Source organism: Chelonoidis abingdonii, chromosome 4, assembly GCF_003597395.2.
Source record: "Chelonoidis abingdonii isolate Lonesome George chromosome 4, CheloAbing_2.0, whole genome shotgun sequence".
Taxonomy (NCBI): Eukaryota; Metazoa; Chordata; order Testudines; family Testudinidae; genus Chelonoidis; species Chelonoidis abingdonii.
This window is the reverse complement of record NC_133772.1, coordinates 119,988,182-120,006,038: the sequence shown is the minus strand read 5'-3', so window position 1 is coordinate 120,006,038 and position 17,857 is coordinate 119,988,182. Positions and strand designations below refer to the sequence as shown.

General features: G+C 41.5%; 1 protein-coding gene across 4 annotated transcripts in view; it reads right to left on the bottom strand.

Moving 5' to 3' along the window:
- The window catches only part of ZC3H14 (zinc finger CCCH-type containing 14), a 45,929-nt gene extending 28,676 nt beyond the window's left edge, over positions 1-17,253 (bottom strand). For 2 of the 4 annotated variants that reach the window (XM_032774209.2, XM_032774210.2), the window contains exons 1-6: positions 17,144-17,253; positions 15,867-15,909; positions 7,724-7,838; positions 2,723-2,763; positions 2,186-2,381; positions 1,366-1,789 (exon numbers count right to left, since the gene is read on the bottom strand). In XM_032774209.2, coding sequence (XP_032630100.1) covers positions 1,366-1,789; positions 2,186-2,381; positions 2,723-2,763; positions 7,724-7,838; positions 15,867-15,909; positions 17,144-17,179 — 855 coding nt within the window. In that variant the 5' untranslated portion in view covers positions 17,180-17,253. Of the gene's footprint in view, positions 1-1,365; positions 1,790-2,185; positions 2,382-2,722; positions 2,764-7,723; positions 7,839-15,866; positions 15,910-16,681 lie in introns of all 4 variants that reach the window. The other 2 variants (XM_032774211.2, XM_075065606.1) reach the window with 1 other exon arrangement.
- Positions 17,254-17,857: the final 604 nt, after the last annotated feature.

Genomic DNA, 17,857 nt, shown 5'->3' with positions numbered 1-17,857 from the left:
CTAGGACATTGAGACACACTTAAAATCCTGGATGTACTGCACTGTGTGCAGAAAAAAAAAGTGCTATAGAAAAAATGAGGTTTGGGATGTGACTCAATCCCCTCCAAGGAATACCTAGACAGAACTCTTCTGCCAACAGTATCATTTATACTGCTTATACTTTCCTATTTCTCCTATGCAGCAGCATTATCTTTGGGTAAATACAGAGAGTGTTCACTAGCCAGACTGATGCGCCAAAGGATTTTAGTGACAGAAATCAACATCTTTGGTAAAGAAAGAAAAACCTTCTTTCTTTACAAAAACTTCTCTAAGGCAAGGCTGAAGATGATGAAACTCCAAATTCTAGGGCTCTCTCCATAAATATCCCTCTATTTTTTTTAAATACAGGATTGTAATATTAATTTTTTTAAAACTGAGAAAGTAACAGCTCAAAGGGGCGTGTCTAATATACCCCAGGAAGGGAGGTGACTGGTCTGCTGCTAACTCATGAGAGACTGTGGGCAAGAAACATCACGTCTCAAAACCCAAATAACCTGTCTAGAAAATGGGAGGATGATGTTTACCTGCATTTATAAAGCATTTTGGATTAAAAGCATTACATAAGCACAACAAATGATTATAGTCAAAAAACAATAAAAAGCAAAAAACAGTTCCACTTAGAATAGAAGGCAAATATTTTTTTTTTACTTTATTAAGAAGTTAGCTGTCCTAACAATCTGAAAGTCAACCATCCATTCATCCCTCTTCTTTTACATACAATGCTCCTAAATAAATTAATATGACAGTCCTAGAATTATTAGCTTGCTACTGACAGGACCATTTTGACATCCACAGCAAGTGATGTAATAGCCATGACTTTTGAAACTAAGATTCATGTACCCTAAATACAAAGTTGTTTGGCACACTAAAAATACATAGAGATACATACACAAATAGGCAGATGGATATATTTCCTTCTTTGATCTTCAGTGTTGGTCTTTATTCCACACCTGGCAAACTGGAGATCTACAAAGAACTCATGCATGAACACAGCTATTCCAAAAAATCTAGAGAGTAAAATGATTCTTCTTACCTACCATATGCCAACATTGCCAATGATGTTCTAATTCATTACTCCAAGTCAGTAAAGCACCAAACAGATGCCACATCACCAAGTTAGTCAGCAATTTGTGAAGGTTTGGGGGGATTTTTTAAGCACACTGGTTTTTGGCCAGTGGACTAATGTGATGAAATCCTGGCCCAACTTACATCAAAACTCCCATTGACTTCACTGGGGCCAGGATGCCCTCCTAGGTGTCATCCAAGGTGACTTGGCTTTGTTGAGTGTGTGTCAAATACAGACATAGTTTAGATCTGCATACTAACCTCACTGCTTATTTTATCAGCACTCAGTTTGGAGGTGGGCCTGTAACACTCTGCTAAGCTGCCAAATGCTTCTGGATCACATAGCGGGATTGTTTCCAAAGACCTGCAGCTTTCCATGTCAAACTGCCTACCACCCTGTAGACTGCCTTGCTGTGGCAATCTTTGTAAGTGTATATGGCTGTCTGTGCTTCTGCTAGCTGGTGGTCTATAGATTTCAGCAGTAGGACGGGAAGATCCATAAGTTACAGTTACAACAGCTTTCTTCCGAGACAACAATGGATTCTCCTGCACAAAATTTAGGTCTTCATCAATGAGATCATCTGGTTCAGGTTTAATGTCAATCACAGCTTCAGAAGGCGACAACTCTCTTAGAGGCTTGACTGTTGACATTAAGCGGGATGCAGATCCATCTTCATAAGACTGCCTGGAGAAAGAGGAGGTTACAAAATCTTAATTAGCTGCCAGATAAGAATCCCTAAAAAACGAAATTTAGAAGAATGCTTTAAATATAAGCAGAAATAAAAAACAAGATTTTACTCTTTTAAAAAATCTGGCAGACTTGACATCTACTTTTCGTTTTAGGTTAGTTAGTTAAGATAAGAACATTTATTGCATAAAGAAGCATGAAGTAAACTTTCCAGGTATAATATTTATTTTATGCAACACGCAGCAGCAACCCTTTTCCAAGTGAGACTGGAAAAGCCTCCATTCTCCTGTTCTGGTCTCGTCAGCTAGTTAATCCCTACTGCTCTTCGAAACAATTCCAGTGATGTGTCCCCTGAAATCTGAGCTCTTGCCAATAAGCAGGTAGAAGCCTTACCGGGCAGCAGCGGCTCTCTGCTCTTGTGAGCTGGTTGAAACTCTGGAATCGTTTCTTTCAGCACGAGTGCTGGAGACTGCAAGAGGTGGTAGGATTTCCTCACGCCGTCTTTCATCACTCCCACAGGAACCGCTTTTGCTGGAAGGCAAGTTGCTCTCAAAGATGTTAGAGTCTGAAGACTTTAGGCTAGTAGGTTCTGTGAAGACAGGTGCACTTCACCCTTACATCAAAGTTCAGTGACTTAGCTTATGTTAATCAATTATACAGCAAGGGCAGCCTTAAAGCCACAAGCTAGTGAACTACTGGCCTCTACAGAAATCCTCAGAAGCAAACCCACTGGACTGAAAAAGCAGCAAGACCTGCTTAAAAAGGTCATATTTACTTCATCCCAAGAGCAACATACATGACAAGTTTCTTAAAAGTCAATTAAGAACTTTTAAAAAACTGGCAAAATATATACACGAGTATAAGAAAATACTGTACTTATATCTGCTTCCAAAGCTAAGATATTGCTTTCTTGGACAAAACTTTACTTACCAGTAGTTACAGACCGAAGTTTATCTAACACACCATGTAGCCTGAAAAAGAGAGAGAGAGATGAGGAGATAAGTAATTTAAATTCTTTCAGAACAGTAGCCATTCAAAAATCAGCAAGGTTTATAAGTTTTATTTTTCACGTCAACAGGCCACTCATCTGAGTGAGCGTGCTTTCCACTTAAACAATCATCCCTTTGTACATCCAACCCCAGAATCAATCAATCAAGATCTGCACACTCCCAGACTCCACCAATCAGTTTTTGTACACATATAAAACACTCTGCTCTGTGCACCTGATTGATGCAAGATCCACTTCCCTAGCAAATGTTGCATACAATTTCTTTAAAGAGAGAGCAGACAAGAAACACTGCCAAGTAAAAATTTCAGCTAGGGCCCAAATTCAAAGGCTTCCTATTAAAAATGTATCAAGTAAAAACAACAAAGAAAACTACAAGGGAATAAAACAATCCTATGTAAAATTTCAAACTGACTGGACACCTGCCTTCAGAGAAAAACAGAAATGCATGCCCCATTTTTAGCCCATTTTAGAATTCAATCCTACCTATTCAGTTGCAACATCTTCATAATTTAGGAGCCTAAGAGAATTATGTGCCCAAATTCCACTGAAAAACTGAGTAACACTTTTGCATTTAGGAAGCCTTTGTGATCCCTCTTGCATGCATCCTCACTAGAACACTGCCAAAGCAGCGTCCGCTGAGCCCTGCTGATGTGATCATCATGGATCAACCTTCACATTCACGGCCTGACTACACTTAAAATGCTACAGCAGCACCACTACAGTGCTTCAGTGCAGACACTACATATGCTGACAGGACACATTCTCCTGTTGGGGTAGGTAATCCACCTCCCAGCGAAGTCGTAGCTATGTCAAGGGAAGAATTCTTCCATTGACCTAGCACTGTCTATTCTGAGATTTAAGTTGGTTTAATTATGCCATACTGAGGGGTTGATTTTTCACAACCCTGACTGATGGAGTTAAACCGAACTCATTTTCTAATGTACAGCAGGCCTCACCCCTTCAGAAAAGGGCTGACAAACTTTTAAACTGGGCCACAGCTCTGTCACAGCTGTGCTATGAAACTTTTTATAGCAGAATCAGAATTATACACTAGAGCAGGGGTTGGCAACCTATGGCACACATGCCAAAGGCGGCACGCAAGCTGATTTTCAGTGGTACTCACACTGCCCAGAACCTGGCCACCAGCCGGGGGGGCTCTACATTTTAATTTAATTTTAAATGAAGCTTCGTAAACATTTTAAAAACCTTATTTACTTTATATACAACAGTAGTTTAGTTCTATATTATAGATTTATAGAAAGATCCCTTCTAAAAACGTTAAAATGTATTACTGGCACACAAAACCTTAAATTAGAGTGAATAAATGAAGATTCGGCACACCACTTCTGAAAAGGTTGCTGATCCCTGCACTAGAGGTATACATTATACCTGGGAATGCCCTGCAAAGGATTGGTGTTGAAATCTAAGGGAAATCCGTTTTGGTGAGAACAAAGACTGGAAGCATAAGAACAATGTTTAAAATATTAGGTTTCCTGGATTTACCGTTTTAATTTTTCCCATCATATTTCTAGATTGTTATTGGACACATTTCATTTAGTCTTCATATTTTCAGTTATTTTTAACCACAATCTATTTCAATATTTGATAAAATATTTGCTGTGCAGTAAATTTATATTCACAAACAGATCAAGAAACCTGAGTTGCCTGATTAAGTTACAGTACTCTCATTCTTTTAATAATTTAGAGGGCATTGTCAAAACTAAACTAAGTACATCTAAAAATTAATGTATCTTGATATATTGTCCTACACCGAAGAATAATTTCTCTTCATACTTCAAATTCTCTCTCCTCACCTCATTATTAGTCTTATGAGTAAATGATTTAATTTATTCACCTTCAAAGTATTAAAAATGTTCTCTGTCATATTTAATAATACATTCTGGGATACTGTCTAGCTAGAAGATGCTACAAAGAACAAGTTCCAGTAGTGGAACTAACCTTCACATTCGATAGTATCTATTTTGTTTTCTAACTGATTCATGTAGCCACTGGATGCAGGATACACAGATGTGTGACTGATAAAATGACAAAAAACAAACAAACCCACAGACAAACTGTTCAGTTATGCCACAATAGGGAATAAATGACCATGGACAAGTGTGTATACTTTTCAAAAAATAATAAATTGCATGCTCTTTTCTTCTGTTTCTGACAGGGGCCCAGAGGCGACATATAACTGTTGAGGGCACAATTTAAAGACTGTGGACAGGTGACTGACCCACCCACATGTTACCTCTGGGTGCAGGAACCTTCCATCCCACCTCCCTGGGCCAGGGCAGCCAATCCTGCCAGCTCTGGAGGGCTGGGGTCGCAGGATTGGGGAGCACATGCATCAGAGGCCCAGCACGAACCCCAGGGAAGAGAGGACGGAAGGTCACAGCAACAAAGTTTCTCTAAGGAGCTCCCCAGGCAAAGTCCCTATCTTGGGCTGAGCAAAGGTAATCTACTTCTGGTGCCTTCCTCAGCGACCCAGTGCCCAGCCTGGGGCTGACGCACTCTCCCCACCCCACCAAGCTAACCTGCCTCGTGGGTCCCTGCCTCTACCTCCCCAGCTGAACTCTCACAGGTAGCCACTGCACAGAGGAAGCGACCCATAGTAGCCACCCTCATCCAGCAGGAGAAGCAACACTTGTCTCACCCCCTCGGCCTGCTGCCGGGGAGAATGGCCAAGCGAGCTGAAAATGTGCCAGGGGAGGGGGAAGGAGAGAAGAAGGTGCAGCATGAGAAGGACAGAGCTCCCCTTCCTGCAGCAGGCCGAGCAAAGCTCTACAGAGGCAACTCAGTGCTCACAAAAATTTGGATGGAGTATGTAACCCCCCCACACCTAACTTCTGAACCTGCCTAAAATAAATGAAAAGCAATGTGACAGTGTGTCCTGTAAAGGGACACTGTCGTGTTGAGATCTAGTCAATTTAAAATGATAAACTAGCTCTAGGTACTACACCTGCCATAAACCCAGTGTCTCTGTTCAGTCCATGATTTTTAGTGTTTAGCAAAGTCATGAATTTAAGGTCCCAGGGTGATCTTTTGAAAGCACTGTGAAACTTTCCTTTGAGCATGATGACTGATAGGTCTGATATAGAATGACCGCTTTGTGAAAAGTGTTCACCCATAGGTGATAGGGTGTTTTTTGTCTTTTATCATTTTTCTGTTAAGAGTTCATTCGAGAGCATAGTGATTGTTTGGTTTCACCCACATAGTTGTTATTGGTGCACTTAGTGCACTGGATGAGGTACACCATGTTGTGACAGGCATGTGTAGGGCCCATGGATCTTGAAAGGTGTGTTATGGGGGATGTTGATCATTGCAACAGTGGAGATATGTCAGCAGGCTTCGCTTCTGTTGTTCTGCCAGGGTCTGGTGCTGTTTTAAACTGGTGCGTTTTGGTCTGTGGGGAGTATGCTTTTGATGAGGAGCTCAGCGAGGTCGGGAGACTGTTTGAAAGTCTGAAGAGGGAATTCTGGAAAGATTTCTTTCAGGATGAAGTTCTCATTCAGCATGGGTTTTAGTTGTTTCACAATGCTTGTGTGGGTTGGTAGGTGATACCCTGAGAGACTGCATATCCCTAGTTATCTGGGTGGCCCTTTGCATGACTGACCAGATCTACTTCTCTGGTGGACTGCCTTTGTTTGGTGAAGGCGGTTGAAGTGTGTTAAGGTGTATATCCTGGACTTTCTCCCTGGAGCATATTCTGTGGTATCTGAGTACCTGGCTGTAGATAACAGATTTTTTGGTGTGGTTACTTGGATCTATGAAGACAGATATGGTGATCTGTGGGTTTCTTGTATATGGCTGTCTGTAGAGTTCCACTGTTGAAGCTGATCGCTGTGTCCAAGAAGTTGATGCTAGCATGGGAGCATTCCAGAAAGAGTTTAGTGGACAGGTGGTGGTTTTTAATGTTGTGGTGGAAATCTATCATTGATGTATCTGAGGCATATCACTTGTTTCACGGTGCATTTGCTCAGAAATTCTTCTTCAAGGAGGAACATGAAATGGTTGACATATTGGAAATCCATCCTGGTACCCATGGCTGCTCCCATGGTTTGGACAAAGCATGGTGTTGTTGAATGAAAAATTGTCATGGGTGAGGATGAAATGGATGAGTTTCGTGATGTGTTTGAGGTAGATATCTGAGGGTTGCCCACTGTCTTGAAAATATTTAGCAGCAGGCAGCTCTACCATCACTGTGAGGGATACTGGCGTATAAGGAAGTGACATCCATGGTGGTAAGGATAGTGTTCTGAGGGAGGTTGTTAACGTTGCAGAGTTTGTGGAGGAAGTTGCTTGTCTCTCTCACCAACAGAAGTTGGTCCAATACAAGATATTATCTCGCTCACCTTGTCTCTCTAAAATCCTGTGACCAACACGGATACAACACTGCCTACACAATATCAACATCTCTAACTGAAGCTGTGTTAATCTGAATAAAAGGGAAGTTTACCAAATAAATGTACCATAACCAGCTGTCACTGCACTGTGTAATGTTTTTTATTCTTATAGAATTTTACAGTAATAATTTTCTGAGGGCGACTCTCTTGATGGGATTCAAACATTTGAAACTCATTTTTGCTAACCATGTCTAAACAGACTCAATTTATTTTGAACATTTCAGAACCTTGAGGTTCAGCTGCAAAAATGGATAAAAGGAGAAAACCAATACCTCAATCTCCAACTGCTGTATATATGTATGTTGGTGTTACCACTGCCTGAACATTAGCACGCTACAAGTAATAATTTAAAAAATTATCAGTTACTATATTGCATCACTTCATGCAAAAGAAAAAATTAATTGATCAAATGTTATGTGTAATTTCTTATATTCTCAAGTCTCATATACAGAAAGCAGTTATGAAATAATTGTAAGAAGTAAGGTTCATGGAAAAAGTAGCTCACAAACATACCATACAGTAAACCGGACAGTGTTGTTTCCTAGGAAAAGGGAAAGGTCCTCTGTCATCTGCTCCTGACTCTTCTTGTTGGCCACCATGACCATAATATAATCAGGGAGCTCTTCATCTAATTGGAAAAAATATATACAATTTGTTATTATTTTTCAAAGCAACTTTGCATTTAACAATGACATTTTTATAAGATTTTCAAAATACAGTAGATGCACAAAAGAGATTAGATCCCCAAAGAAGACCTCAGAATATTTCTCCAGTTTTACTATAAATCCCTTGGAATGAAGATCTTCATTAAACAGGAAGCACAGAGGTAACAAGAGAACAGCAAAATTATGGCCAAACAGACTTGTTTAAATTGATCGGTAATTACTTGCGAATTTTCTTGCAAAATCAAAAGCTTTCAAGATTCGCTCTTTTGCAGTGAAAAATCTGCATCACTGACAACACTAGATATAGCCACATAAAGTTGCTTCATCAAAACCCTTCTATGTTCTGACATACTGTGATGAAATGCACTCCTGTATTCACACCCTACACACTACTGTGATAATCTTTGTACAAGGTATGCCTTGTGAGGTATCGTTTGAAAACTCCTAACTTGCTGATCAGTAATATCATTGTAAAATGCATCTAGCAACATTGTGTGTAAAGTTATGAACGTGACTTAAGTGCGTTTCCCAGATAAATCTGGGGAGTAGCTAAACCAATTTCTCAAAGACAAAGGGCAAGCAGACACCCCAGCCAGGTGTCAACAAAGCTGATGGGCCATCCCCTATCCAGTGACCATTCTTTGGTAAGAAAGGGGGACAAGGACAAAAAAAGCTGCATCTTAGAAATGAAACAGCATGAGGTGTCCCTGGTCCATCAGAACCCCAGTCTCTCAGTTCTCAGCTGGAAATGCTTTTCAAAGAGGGACTGAAACTATAAAGAGGGGCAAGCACTCCGAAGCTCTTCTCCTCTCGCTCCCCATCCATCTCCTTCTTTGCAGAAGACAAAAGAAGCAGCCATTTGACTCTGGGGGAGGGATCCTCACCTGAAAATTTGGTCAGTAATGTTGGAAGCATGTGGTAAGAAATCTTGCTCTGAATCTAATATCTAAACTCTATTCTTAAATTTATTTACCTAAATCTGGGTTATTGTTGATATTGTACTATATGTACCATATGACTTTTAAAAACAAACTTTGTATTTGTGGATAATCCAAGCATTATACCCAGATGTACAGACACTCTTTTTGCAACCTGTGTATTATATAATTTTAACATTAGCTTTAATAAAAACATTTAATCTGTTAAGATAGGTACCAGAAAGCATTTTTATCTTTTCTTGTAACCATTTCTGACTTTTACACCTCATTGTTTGTACGCATTTAAAACTCTCTCTTTGTAGTTAATAAACTTGATTAAGCTAATGCAGTATTTAAGGAGAAGTGTCTGAGTAACTCCATTTAAGCTGGTAAGCTTGTGTGTATTGTTCCTTAAAGGAACGAAAGAATTAATGTGGACTGTTCAGGAGAGCGCTGTGCAGTACAAGAGATACATTTTTGGAGGGGGAAATCCAAGACCGGGAATGTGTTGGGGTCACCCTGCAGTCTAATTAAGGTTGGTAAGAGCCAGAGTGAAACCCAAGATGTGGCTGGCAGGCTGCAGCTGTACAGAGACTCATGGTGTGACCAGCATGCTGGAAGGCTGTTTGTGAGCAACCTAGGTGGGAGCTACTATAAGCAAGGTCTTGTGAGGCACTCAAGGTTTACTCTTGAGGGCATTCTGCACCAAAGAATTAAAAATTCTGCGCCAAAAAAATATAAATTCTGCACACAATATTTTAAAATTCTGCAAAATTCTGCAAATTTTATTTGTCAAATAAATATGTAGGCTCTAGCATAGCATGGGCAGCACAAGACACTGGCTGCACATAGGTGGGAGATCATTATCACACTTCCCCAGTCCCACCTTCTGCCCCACAGTCATTAGCTGCTGCCTGCCTAGGCACCCGAAACACACTGTTGAGGAGGGTCACGTAACTGCTCTGGTGGCTTCCCTGTCAGAAAGTCATTTTTCTGCGAGGAAGCAAAGAAATCTGCAAGGGACATAAATTCTGAGCATGCCCAGTGGTGCAGAATTCCCACAGCAGTAAAGGCTGTAGTACAGGGATGAGACAGCCCCTCACTGGTCTGAACTGCATCCTGGTATGTCAAACATACCTACTTATGACAGCACAACAAATGGATTATCTGATAAGCAAATTAATAAGCAAGCTTTTAATTAACAAGTTTTTCCACTTCCTCTGAAATACAATACAAGCTTTATATATGGCTAAAGCACATAAGATTGTCAGCTCCACCAGAAGCAAAATTAAAGATTACAGTAAAATTTTAAAAGAGCAAGTGAGTCACACATACACGATAAATATATGAACAAGGTCAATTTGGTATCACATTTGTATATTATGGCCTTTTCTTTAAACACGCATAATATATGTTTTCTCATTTATTCAAATATTTAAGATAAAAGTCCTATAATGCAAAAGGGTTTTCTCCTTCAGGAAAAGCAACCAAATAGAGCAAGGTCGGCAACCTTCAGCACACGGCCCATCAGGGTCGAGTGGTTTGAGCATTGGCCTGCTAAACCCAGGGTTGTGAGCTCAATCCTTGAGGGGGCCATTTAGGGAACTGGGGTAAAAATCTGTCTGGGGATTAGTCCTGCTTTGAGCAGGGGGTTGGACTAGATGATCTCCTGAGGTCCCTTCCAACCCTGACATTCTATGATTCTAGGGTAATCCGCTAGCAGGCCAGGAGACATTTTGTTTACATTGACCGTCTGTAGGCATGGTCCCCCACAGCTCCCAGTGGCCGCGGTTTGCCGTTCCCGACCAACAGGAGCTGCAGGAAGCGGTGGCCAGCACATCCCTGAAATAGAGAAATTTCCTTTCTGATTTATGCATAAAATTTACAGACAAACCTTTACCTATTAACTGCAAAAATTCCATCAAAAAAAAAAATGAATAAGCATAGACAGACACTATATACTTCAAAGGGAGAAGGTAAGATCATTAGGGTCTGGATTCAGCAAAGCACTTCAATTCGTGCATAACTAGGCATGTCAGCAGTGCCAATTAAATCACTTCAAATTACATACATGGTTAAGCGCATTGTTCAATCAGTGTCTGGGTCTATATGAAAGATTAAAAACAAACTATTATTCATTTCAGATGAATACCAACAAAAGGATGACTTCTTACTTTCATTCCTTATTATGTATAAAGCACTTTGCAATTCTCTACAGTTCCTTCCATTTCAAGTATTATATTATTAAAACCTGAATAGCCCTTCGGGCAGCAGCATTTTGAACGACTTTATGAAGAGGATTAGATGTACCTTTTTTATTTTGGTGACACTTAATGTTGCACAACCCCAAAGCTACCGTTGTCACCTAACGTAAAAGAAACTAATAATGTTTACTGACGATAATCCAATTCAAAACTCCTCCTTTTCTATCTTTATTTGAGGGAGTGGTGAGGAATGCTGCTGAGAGGAAATAGTGCTTATGGCTACAAGTTGGTCACGGATTCCGTGACGTTCTACGATCTCCATGAAATTCTGCAGCTGCAGCGGTCAGTGGGGCTGGCCCCAGAGGCCCCCCAGTGCAGCCATGCCCCAAGGGCTAAGATTTAGTCAGGGGTGTTTATAGCAAAAGTCATGGACAGGTCAAGGGCTGTGAATTTTTATTGTCCATGACTTTTACTAAAAATACCCAAAAGTAAATCTTAACCTTAATAATGGTACATCAATTCTTTATTTAAAAAAAAAATAATTAAAAAAGAAGCCCCCAATCTTGAAGCAACTGATTTGTGTGCTTAACTTTACACTGTAAGTTGTCTGACTTCAGAGAGACTACTCACAGCATGTAAGGTTGAGTATATTTGTCTTTAACATGTTTATTACAGTAGTACAGGGATCGGCAACCTTTGGCACGCAGCTCACCAGGGTGATCCCCCTGGCGGGCCGGGATGGTTTGTTTACCTGCCGCGTCCACAAGTTCAGCCGATCACGGCTCCCACTGGCGCAGTTCGCTGCTCCAGGCCAAACAGGGGCTACGAGGAGCAGTGTGGGCCGAAGGATGTCCTGGCCATGGCTTCCTGCCGCCCCCCCTTGGCCTGGAGTGGCAAACTGCGGCCAGTGGGAGCCGCGATCGGCCAAACCTGCAGACATGGCAAGTAAACAAACCCGCCTGGCCCATCAGGGTGCTTACCTTGGCAAGCCACATGCCAAAAGTTGCCGATCCCTGCAGTAGTACCTTAGAACTAATCAACAGTGGGGTCCCATTTTACTAGGGCTCTACAGAACAGCAGACAGCCCGTGCCCCAAAGACTTTACAATCAAGCATATGTGTAAGCCTTTACAATATCAGGGCCTAAGGAAACAAATCAGAGAAAAGAGGAAATCTTAAACTGAAATTAAAGCATAACAACAGAATTACATTTTCTCTCATATTTTAAAACGTACAGAGGAGTATGTGACAGTTTGTGTGACTATAGCAGTTAAATTCATATACTGCAACAGCAGTTCTTAAAGTTCATAAGATATCATTTCAGCCCTGTGCTAGTAGTTCGTGAACCGTTCCAGAATAAGATATTACTGTTCGCAGCCCCCTAGTTCTCTTACCAAAATGTATGGAAGTTACTCTCTGCTGAAAAACTTGGGCATCTGTATAAATGTGAGATTTTGGAATACTGTGAAAGATTGTGGATCAGCATTTTAGAATATTTTTTCTTCTCTTTAGTTTCCTATGTTGTGAGATTTTCCTTCAACAGTTATTTCTACATTATAAATAACTTTAGAAAACAAAAACAACAACAGTCTTTTTACAGAAAACCTAACAAAATGGCACAAATAGACACAAATTGGAATAAAAATGTACACATACAGAATGCTCTATGCTCAGAATAGTAAAAATGTCTCAGGAAGTAGGGAGGATTTTGGTTTTCTAAAGGAAGAAATGGAGGCAAATATTAATTGGAAGGCTGTTCCAAGCATTAAGAGTAACATGAAAGAATGTGTAAAAATCAGGAGCGAGAAATGACAAAGGACCACAACAACTTGAGTGTAGACAGGAGGTAGGATAAGACATAGGCAGAGATGTAGGTAGGTCCAGAGACCTTTCAATAAAACAAGAAGCTTGAACTTACAATGGAAGAGGGGTTACAGAAGAACGGCCATACAGATCAAAGGTCCATTTAGCCCAGTATCCTGTCTTCCGACAGTGGCTAATGCCAAGTGCTTCAGAGGGAATTAACAGAATAGGTGGTTACAAGTGATCCATCCCCAGTCTCCCATTCCCAGCTTCTGGCAAACAGAGGCTACGGACACCATCCCTGTCCATCCTGGCTATTCGCCATTGATGGATGTACCTTCAATGAACTTATTTCATTATTTTTTGAACCCTGTTATCTTCTTGGTCTTCACAACATCCTCTGGCAAAGAGTTCCATAGGTTGACTATGTGTTGTGTGAATAAATACTTCCTTTTCTTTTAAACCTGCTGCCTATCAACTTCATTTGGTGACCCCTAGTTCTTGTGTTAGGAGTAAATAACACTGTCTTCTTTACTTTCTCCATACCAGTCATGATTTTATAGACTTCTATCATATCCCCCCCCTTAGTCATCTCTTTTCCAAGCTGAAAAGTCACAGTCTTATTAATCTGTCTTCATACGGAAGCTGTTCCATACCCTAATCATTTTTTCTGTACCTTTTCCAATTCCAATATATATCTTTTTTGAGATGGACTGACCAAATCTGCATGAAGTATTCAAGATGTAGGCGTATCATGGATTTATATAGAAGTAATAACATATTTTCTGTCTTATTATCTATCCCTTTCCTAATGAGTCCCAACATCCTGTTAGCTTTTTTGACTGCCGCTGCACACTGAATGCTTGTTTTCAGAGAACTATCCACGACTCCAAGATTTCTTTCTTCAGTGGAAACAGCTAATTTAGACCCCCATCATTTTATATGTATAGTAGGGGTGATGTCTTCCAACGTGCATTACTTTGCACTTATCAGCATTGAATTTCATCTGCCATTTTGTTGCCCAGTCACCCAGTTTTGTGAGATCCTTTTGTAGCTCTTCAGTCTGCCTGGGACTTAACTATCTTGAGTAGTTTTGTATCATCTGCAAATTTTGCCACCCTATTGTTTACCCCCTTTTCCAGATCATTTATGAATGTGTTGCATAGGACTGGTCCCAGTACAGACCCCTGGGGACATCACTATTTACCTCTCTCCATTCTGAAAACTGACTATTTATTACTACCCTTTGTTTCCTATCTTTTAACCAGTTACCAATCCATGAGAGGACCTTCCCTCTTATTCTCATGACAGCTTACTTTGCTTAAGAGCCTTTGGTGAGGGACCTTGTTAAAGGCTTTCTGAAAATCTAAGTATACTATATCCACTGGATCCCCCTTGTCCACATGCTTGTTGACCTTTTCAAATAATTCTAGTAGACTGGTGAGGCATGATTTCCCTTTACAAAAACCATGTTGACTCTTCTCCCAGCAAATTGTGTTTAGCTATGTGTCTGATAATTCTGTTCTTTACTACAGTTTCAACCAATTTGCCCTGTACTGCAGTAGGCTTACCAGTCTGTAATGGCCAAGATCACTTCTGGAATCTTTTTTTTTAAATTGGTGTCACATTTGCTATGCTCCAGTCATCTGTTACAGAAGCTGATTTAAATGATAAGTTACATACCACAGTTAGTAGTTCTGCAATTTCACATTTGAGTTCCTTCAGAACTTTTGGGTGAATACTAACTGGTCCTGGTGACTTATTACTGTTTAATTTATCATCTGTTCCAAAACCTCTTCTACGGTCTCCTCAATCTGGGAGAGTTCCTCAGACCTGTCACCTAAAAAGAATGTCTCAGGTTAAGGAATCTCCCTCATATCCTCAACCATGAAGACCAATGCAAAGACTTAATTTAGTTTCTCCGCAATGGCCTTATCCTCTTTGAGTGCTCCTTTAGCATGTCGATTGTTCAGTAGCCCCACTGATTATTTAGCAGGCTTCCTGCTTCTGATGTACTTAAAAAAATGTTGCTGTTACTTTTTGAGTTTACTAGCTGTTCTTCAAATTCTTTTTGGCCTTTTGCTCCTTTCTATTTTCATCAATAGGATTTAACTTCCACTTTTTAAAGGATGCCTTTTTGCCTCTAACTGCTTCTTTTACTTTGTTGTTCAGACCTGGTGGCACTTTTTTGGTTCTCTTACTATGTTTTTTAATTTGGGTACACATTTAATTTGAATCTCTATTATGGTGTCTTTAAAAAGTTTCCATGAAGCTTGCAGGGATTTCACTTTTGGCACTATACATTTTAATTTCTAGTTAACTAACTTCCTCATTTGGAGTAATTAAAATCAGAGACTATTAGAGTACTAATAACATCTTGGCATTAGAAAAAAAGAAAGAATTGATTTCAGAGATGTTGTGGAAAAAGGAGCTGTATGATTGAGAAACCAGAGAACTGAAAGGTAACTGGGCAGGAAAGAGAGGAATCAAAGAAGACAATCAGGCTGCACGGTTTAATGACCAAATATACAGTGGGGCTGACAAACAAATTAAAGAGAAGACTTGCAAGAAGAAATTATGAGCTGATCTCCTTCAGACATGATGGACTGAGAAGATGATGGGGCATCCTTTCATAACCACTTTCAGTAAACCTGTAAATGTAATTAACCACCTGACACATTTAAATAGGTGGCAGAATTAATTTTGGACCCAGCTACAACCTTTGGGCTTGATCACCCAATGGCATGTGATCCTTGCACCCATGTAGTCCATTCCCCAGGGACTTCAACTGTGCTCCATGTAAGTGGCGGAGTTTGTTAAGTACAAATCCAGATACGGGATTGAAGCCTTTCTCAGGGTTGCTTCCAGTGGAGCACTATATCAAATTGTGAACTACTGTTGCACTAAAATAAATAGCTAAAGTCAAGTGCAGTACCTAAACCTCACACACTGTTATGGGAGGAAACTACCTTATACTCTTGCAAGGGACACACACACACAGTAGCAGGTGTTTTCCACCTTTAATTACAATGAGCTTAAATAAAGTTATTAAACAGAATAAAACTTACCAACATAAGCCCCCAGCTCCTGCAATTTTCCCTTTATAGCACCCTATAAAAAGAAAATAAATTAAGATTATTGCATTTAAGTTAAGAAACACTGGATATGACTAACACCCAAACTCTGAGAGAATTTTGGTTGCTAAAATGTGTTTGTCAACACCAGTAATACAGTTGTACAGGTGTTAGCTTATTTTTCCTCTTTTCCGCTGTTTACAATGCAAACTTCCAAAGGGAGAGGCAGTGTTGAGAACTCTCATGATGTAATCATCAGTCTCTCAGTATCTGGGATAACTCTAGATCAGGGATCCACAACCGTTGGTAAGCGGCCCATCAGAGAAATAGGCTGGCAGGCCGGGACAGTTTGGTTACCTGCAGCGTCCGCAGGTTCGGCTGATCGCAGCTCCCACTGGCCACGGTTCGCCATGCCAGGCCAATGGGGCCTGCGGGAAGCATCATGGGCTGAGGGATGTGCTGGCCACCGCTTCCAGCAGCCCCCATTGGCCTGGCACAGTGAACCACAGCCAGCAGGAGCCGCAATCGTCCAAACCTGCAGACGCTGCAGCTAAACCAACTAGCCCGGCACACCAGCAGATTTCCCTGATGGGCCACGTGCCAAAGGTTGCTAATCTCTGCTCTAGCTCCTTGAATAATGAGATTACTTGAAAATCTCCATTTATGTTTTTAAATTTCTAGCCCTTCATAGTTGCAGAGAAACACTGGAAAACATGAACCAAAATAAAATAAACAATAAACAGAAACCTTTCCTTTTAAACCTCATTTTTAAGCCAATCTCATAACCGGGGGGGCGAGGGGGAATCTACCTCATGATTTTTGAATCAAGGTTGGTGTTTACTAGTGATGGGCTCGAAGTGCACAATTCAGGTCCAGAGTGCGACGATATTTGGGTGTCGGTTCGACCCATTTCGGGGCCAGCTTTGGCGGCGCAGTTCGGATCTGGATGCGGGTTCGGATTCCAAACTCCCATGAAAGCAGGTGCGGGGGGGTTGGGCCTCTCGCCATCGGTTCTCACTCCCTGACCATCCCCCGTCACCCGCCCCATCTCCCCGCTGTACGCGCGCGTCGGAGAGGCGGTTGGACGTGGCCCCCGGCGGCCGGTTTGCAGCTGGGCCCGGGGCTCATTAGCGCACGGCCCGTGACCGCAGCCTCCGGCCTGTTCAGCGGCTGCAGGGCGGGGGCCTGGGCCGCACTACCCGGGAACACGGCGACCGGGGAGGCTGGGCGCTCTGTGCCCGCGGCGGGTTCGCGGCCCCCTTCTCGCTCACCCGGATCTTGCGGCTGATCTCGGTGCCGATCTCCATGGTCGCAATGTCTGAGGAATCCCGGGCCCCGCCGCTACCACCACAGGCCGGGCCGGCACAGAGAGCGCGGCCTCCCCCTGCAGCGCCCTCTGCTGGGCAGCCCGGGAACAGCGCCCGCTGGGCCTAAGCCCACTCCCAGGCCCTCTACAGAGCGAGGCCGGGGTCGGGGCCTGCTGCTCAGCCCACCAGAGGTCGCGTCTGCCCAGTACCTATGAAAGCTTTAAGCTCAGCCCGTGTGGGCGAAATACAATCCAGTGAGAATGTCCCCTCCAGGAGAAATGGAAGACTGGCAGCATTTTGAAAATGTGTTGAGAAAAGAACAATTCTGTCACCTTTTTTTTGCTGTAAAATGTCTGAGTTTGGAAGCAGATGATGTACTTGAACAATATGTACAGACAATTGTAAATTTATAGGTTTGATTAGTTTGGACCAAGAATAGTGATGGAGATTTAATCTGTTTTAGGATTACTTTAAAAAGACACACTGCAGTGATCTCAGCGCATGGTTTGTTTTTGTTGCTCTTAAGTTATCTGTGTAAACTTGTAAATATTTTTAATTTGAATTTTCCATTTTAAAGACAATTTTAAATATATCAAAATTAAATTGCTTTCATTTTGAAAAATAAAAAGTGTCCCCTCTGCACAAAGCCCCCCCATCACCACTGAGAACCTCATCCCT